This window comes from Podarcis bocagei (genome assembly GCF_964188305.1).
Source record: "Podarcis bocagei genome assembly, chromosome: 6".
NCBI classification, from domain to species: Eukaryota; Metazoa; Chordata; class Lepidosauria; order Squamata; family Lacertidae; genus Podarcis; species Podarcis bocagei.
Genome location: NC_138130.1, coordinates 27,798,985 through 27,805,377, shown reverse-complemented (window position 1 = coordinate 27,805,377; position 6,393 = coordinate 27,798,985). Strand labels below are relative to the sequence as shown.

Genomic DNA, 6,393 nt, shown 5'->3' with positions numbered 1-6,393 from the left:
AGGGTATAAAACCAAAATGGTTACCTGAGCAACTCTTTGGGCAGCGGCTGAACAGCTTGTTTTCTGAAGGAGCTCCTGGTTTTCAGCAAAGATGGCAACTTTAAATGAAAAGAAGACATGCAGCCAAAGAATGGAGAACTTCCAGCGTTTCTTATGGAATCCGGAAACAGGGCAGTTAATGGGAAGAACCTTGATTAACTGGGGTATGTGGCCAAACACACAGAAGAGAATATCGTTCAGGCATTTTTGTGCTGTTGGGATTTGGTCATTTGCATTATTTCTGTATGATTAAACGTCTTAAGTTGACAAGATGCTTCCTATATAACAGTATTACTTGGTACGAGCCTGGAGAATCCACAAACTCTTTTTTTAAAAAACCGATTTGCAAATTTGTTGACTTTAGCATAAAACACTCATTTCCCTTTTATTTAAAATAGCTTACAGGGAAGCAGTTGGCTCTGCAACAGACTAACAAAACCCAAAACTCCTACTAGACGAGCGCAGAAATGCCAGTTTGTGGCAGAAACAATAGAAGGAACATGACTTTGATTTTATTCTTTTTGATCTGGATCCAAAGAACCACATAACTAGTTCTGTGAATCCAAGGGAGTTTTCCCACAGCAGCCCCGAGTGCTGGGTGCAAACCTCCTTAAGAAACTGAGGGGAGTTTCTAAAGCGGTTTGTAATATGGCACAGGGGGCTGCTCTTCAACGGAAAGCTGCTAAAAGATTGTGTTCAAAGTGCATGCAATGGGTTGGATGCACCTAAATCAGCTCACTGGATCTGGTCTGTCTTCAGAAGGGTGCCATTACTTATATATATATTTTAAAAAGTCTCTGAAATACAACTAATGGAAAATTTAATTTCAAACATCTTTATCCCTTTCTTCAATCATAAGCCACAGCAACTTAAAAATGCCATTGATAAGAGGTTCAATTTATTGGTTATTATTCTGTGACTAATTTCAATATATGCTACTTGTATTTCATTAGATTTCGTAGGTGGGCTTATCCACACTTTCCTTTCTCCTCCATTCTTCCCAGGCATGACTTGTGCTCAGTGTCCAATTGCCTTTTTTCTTCTTCTCCAGAGCTTTGCCCATGAAAACTCCCTCTTTAAGCTCAATTGGACCAAAATGCAATTCATGGTAAACTTGAATGGATGTTTGCTCCAATTGAGAGCTAAAAAGCAGATTTTCACAGAAAAAGCTCTAGGGCAAAAAAACCCTTTGGACACAGAGCTTTTAAGTACAGACCTGGACCTGGAAAGAGCACCGCTAAAGTGTGGACAAGCAGAGTGCGCGCACACACACACACACACACACAAATTTATGCTCCAGCTCAACATGCATTTTTACTTTGTGATGTGAAACTGCAAATTGCATTTTTGTCCGTTAGACTTCAACAGCGACATACTCATTGTCCCTTTATTCTTTTGGGAGTATAAATTTTAAGCAGTACGTTTCTCTGTAAGTTTGTACTGAAGACCTCCACAACCATCCTTACTCAGCAGTTGAAGCAATTAACTTTAGTTGTGTGGTATACGTTGTAATTCTTATTATGGGAAATTTGGAAAGTTCTCAACTCGTAATTTCAGTGCTGGGATATTTATTTCAGTGCATCCAACCCTATGAAAGTCAAATGGTATTGAATTTCCAGCTTCCACTGATGATCTTCAAAGCAGCAACTGTAGTCAGCTTCCCCAAATCACCCCGTTGAGTGTAGCATTCTCCTGAATCGCAGTGCTACAAAAATCTCTGCTCCTTTTCTGGCACTAGAATACTTAACGGGGAGATTAGGAAGCTCCTGTGCTGAAATGCCTTAAAACTACTATTATAAATATTTCACCTAACTGTTGACATGTACTTGGTTGCTGCTATGATTAGTTACTGAACCAGAACAGGTTGCCTCATAAGAGTAATGAATATCATGCTTTTAAAAAGTTTTAACTTAATATTTATTTTCTTAACAGTTTGGATCAGTCTTTATTATGTTGCATTCTATGTGGTAATGACTGGGCTGTTTGCACTTGCTATATATTCTTTAATGAAGACACTCAATCCGTATACACCGGACTACCAAGATCGATTAAAATCACCAGGTACTTAACACATTCCTGCCCATTCTGTTACAAGTTGTGCTACACACACTCACTTACTGCATAAATCAACTTAAGACACATAAAATGATGGTTTGAGTTCTGATGAATGAAGTATAGCCTGGTGCTTAAGAGTTTTAGGAGCAGGGATGGGGAATCTGTGGTACTCTAGTTGTTGCTGAACTTTAACTCCCTTTAGCACTAGCTAGGATGGTTAATGGCTAACACCACTTGGAAGGCCACAGCTTCATTTGGAATGATATAGTTGTACCTTGGATCCTGAACTCCCTGGATCTCAAGACGTTTTGGCTCCCAAATGCCACAAACCCCGAAGTGATTGTTCCGGTTTGCGAATGTTCTTTTTGAACCCGAATGCCTGGCAGGGCTTCTGATTAGCTGCAGGAGCTTCCTGCAGCCAATCAGAAGCTGCAATTTGGTTTTCAAACAATTTGGAAGATGAACAGACTTCCGGAATGGATTCCGTTCAACTTCCAAGGTATGACTGTACTGTATTTACTCAAATTTAATGCGCCATCAAATCTAATGTGCATCCTAATTTTTGTGATGTAATTTTGCCAAAAGAGGTGCGTGTTACATTTGAGTAAATATAGTAACTTATAGCTTACTTTTCTTGACAATATACCATGACACAGAATCCACAAAATTGAAGCATATCTGAGTTTTCCTTCCTTTAATCCCAAGTTATTATATTTTGTTTAAGCAGCAAGTAAGGGCCTAACTACCAGTTAAATGAATCATGTGGTTGCCCTTGAATGCGCTAACTTTAACCATCTCCAGGAGAGTGGGAACCCTTTGATATGACAAAGAACTCTTTGCTAAGATTCGATTCTCAAACCAAGAAATGTCAGGCATAGGTTCACTACAGGACTGATGTTAAGGAGGTCAAACGTTTCTGATTTCTAGTAACCTGATTGCTGGAAATGGAGACTTTCAATTTATACTCATTTTTTCACCAAACTAAGATGAACTGCCTGTAATGGGATCTTTCTCTCTTCCTCACCTGTATATTAAACTGCACTTTCAATGAAGGCGTGACATTACGACCAGATGTGTATGGAGAAAAAGGACTGGAAATTTATTACAATATTTCTGACCCGGACTCTTGGGAACGTTATGTTAAAACTCTTCACAGCTTTCTTTCAGGTAAAGTATGTGGGAAAATATCACAATAAAGGTGGCCTGAAGTACAGTAGGTCATCACTTTGAAATAGAGTTGCATGGGGTCACCTTGAGTTTGGGTTTGAATGCAGAAAGGTAACTCTTGTATGTATTTCTGGATGAACTAGGAAACATTTTCCAAGTTTCCCTAAACAATATCAAAAGGCAGCAGGATTGTACAACCATTAAAGGCAACGTTATTTTAAGAAGAACAATTATTCTCTTACAAAAACAATGGCAAGAGGTTAGCCTGGAAGGTGCTCCAAAAGAAAGCAATAGAAATTGATTTCTCCCCTACTTTTTCTATCAATAATATACAGCTTACAACGAAACTGCACAGCATGCCAACAAGAACTGTACTAAGGGAAGATACTATTTTCAAGAGTCTTTTGATGCTCCACACCACACAAAACATTCCTGCAAATTTACACAAGATATGCTTCAAAACTGTTCTGGTCTGGCGGATTCTAATTTTGGTTTTCCAGAAGGAAGGCCTTGCTTAATAATAAAAATGAACAGAGTAAGTACTTAAACAGTTCTTTGAAATAATAATTTATTATATCAAACATTATTGAGTTCAAACCTGGAAACAAAGAGAGGCAACTTATAACAACCTGAAGCCTTATTTGATCTGTAGTGTTCTGAAGGACTAAAAGGCATGAACTGAAAAGGTCTTCTTATTTTAACAGCAGAATCTCATCCAACAAGGGATATAAAGAAACACAAATGTAGCTTTGTTGACCCATAAGGGAAATGAAGTCTTAAAATTGACAGTTGGGAAATACCAACCGAAATGTCATGAAATACTGGGAAGTTTTCGTGTTCTTCAGAACTCTTATTCACAAAAGTTGTTTAGCTGGTCCTAATATAAAGTATTGCCCACCCAACAAGAATACTCCCAATATCCTAGGAAAGGAAATCAACATTGGGAATAAGGTGCCAAGTATAAGAAAGCAGGATAGCTGTAACTGGTGTAGCAGAAGGACTTAAACCAACAGCTGAGACAAGCATCCCAGCGCAAGTGGGATCTTCTTTTCCATCCCTGCACCTGAACTTTCCAGGTCCATGACAAATAAATTTTAAAAAATTCAAAGCTACTATTGTTTCAGTGGTTAACATGAAAAATTATTACCTCACAGATTATAAATTTTCTCCCTGGCAATGGCACTGCACCAAGAGTGAACTGCACAAGACTGGTAAGTTTATATCGCCCAATGTTCTTGTATTGAAATTATTTCCATTTAGCTAATACACAGTAAAAATGTATGTACGCCTATCCAGAAGTCTTACTAGAGCTCAACGGCTCAAGCTTGCAAAGGGCCACAGCTTTAGGGCTCCAACTTCATGTTATACAGAGAAGCACGTTACCAAAATGCCGGGGGTTTCTGCTTTTTCTGCTACCCAAAGCCATTTCAGGATGGAGGCAATTTGGAGCAGAGTGCTTCACTGTTACCCTGTTTCCCTATCATCACCTGAGCCACGAGGTCAAAAACCTCATGAGGTTTCAAAAATATATTTACTTTACAAACACATAGCTAGGGCTTATGTTATGTCCCTCAATAAAACATTTGGAAGCTATTCAATACTTGCCAATGTCTGAGAAGCAGCCGAAGAACTGAAGCTAAACATTTTGATATTATGCCTGGATAGCTCAATTGGTTAGAGTGTGGTGTTGATAATACCAAAGTTGCAGGTTCAAGGCCCATATGGGATAGCTGCATATTCCTACACTGCAGGTGGTTGGGGCTAGAGATAACCCTCAGGGTCCCTTCCAATTCTACAATTCTATGTTGTAATCTAATAATGGTGGAGGGAGTTCCTACTTTCACCTCAGACTGAATCTTATTTTCAAGTAGTGCTCTTAAGCTCACAACATGCAAACTGCACTAGTGAAGTATGGCTACATAACATATCTAAAGCACAAAGCAACATGTAATTAGAGAGAAAGCACTAGTCCTAACACTTGCCTTGCCTATGATCAACAGGATGATGCCAGTCCGCTGGAGGTAGATTATTATCCTACAAATGGTACTTTTGCCCTTCACTACTTCCCATATTATGGATTGAAAGCACAGGTATGTTTTTTGACCATGTTCACTTTGACTTTCACAGATACTTTAAATGGAAGGATCTAACGTTGTATACTTTCATTTTAGCCTACCTACAGCAATCCATTGGTGGCAGTGAAGCTTCTCAACATGCCCATAAACAAAGAAGTAGTCATTGTATGTAGAGTTAATGGTACTGGAATTACTTCAGATAATCCTCACGACCCATACGAAGGAAAAGTGGAATTCAAAGTCAGGATACAAAATTGAGCAACAGAGTGCCGAGCTCATTGAGGATAACTCCTTGTTGTCTGGAACCTTCATCCAGGACAGCAGAAATGGATTAAGTCACACTGTTGGTTGTCAAATGTATTATTGTTTTACGACAGCAGAAAAATGAACAATCCAGAATTCCAGCAATGGATTACTCAACTCAATTCCTCACTCGTAATACATGACCCAGATGCTAACAAGTCGTATGGCAAGTCTACACCAACGCTTATGCGTAACTGTTTATTATACACCTGTAATTTGAAAAACGAACAAAACCTATGAATGCTAATCCACACCTCTCCCCCTTTTCTCACTCAAAAGCTTTTTTAAAAAAAGTTTGTTTTTGTTTTGTATTTGTTGAATTGATATAAGCAAATAATTTAATAATTGCTTGAACAGTCATTAACACGCTGTATAATATTTTAGTATCACGCAACTTGTATTTGTAACATATGGTTTCCATTTGAATGTCTGCAGTTTGATACAAAACTTCTACAGAGGGCAACTAAGTAAAAACTTTTGGAAGGCCCAAAGCCATCCGAAAACAAGTCACTACTGTAATATTCAACTGTACAAAACTTACTTTCAATGTCTGTTGCATACCAGTGCTTTAGCGCAGATGCTAATGTGATTTCCACTCACTCCCTGAAAAGGCCAAGCTGGATACTAAATTTAGTAAACACAATGTAAGAAATGTTACCTAATAAAAACATGTTGGTGTCATTTCAATAGAAATGTTTAAAACTACCTAATGTAAATGTGTGTGATGCAAAAAAATTAAATAGTAATAAAACTA

At 38.3% G+C, this 6,393-nt stretch overlaps 1 protein-coding gene across 1 annotated transcript; it reads left to right on the top strand.

The window, feature by feature from the left end:
• Nucleotides 1-6,393, top strand: ATP4B (ATPase H+/K+ transporting subunit beta). The gene is made up of 7 exons (XM_081199146.1): nt 1-203; nt 1,972-2,100; nt 3,148-3,261; nt 3,597-3,796; nt 4,416-4,472; nt 5,262-5,351; nt 5,433-6,393. Exons 1-7 carry the CDS (start codon nt 92-94, stop codon nt 5,592-5,594), a joined length of 864 nt encoding a protein of 287 aa, XP_081055272.1. The 5' UTR covers nt 1-91; the 3' UTR covers nt 5,595-6,393.

What these genes read in the sequence shown, in the direction of transcription:
- ATP4B (XM_081199146.1), top strand. Translation starts at nt 92, where the DNA reads ATGGCAACTTTAAATGAAAAGAAGACATGCAGCCAAAGAATGGAGAAC. An exon ending in AGATCGATTAAAATCACCAG is followed by an intron (nt 2,101 to 3,147) that starts GTACTTAACACA and finishes CTTTCAATGAAG; the next exon opens with GCGTGACATTACGACCAGAT. An exon ending in TAATAATAAAAATGAACAGA is followed by an intron (nt 3,797 to 4,415) that starts GTAAGTACTTAA and finishes ATTACCTCACAG; the next exon opens with ATTATAAATTTTCTCCCTGG.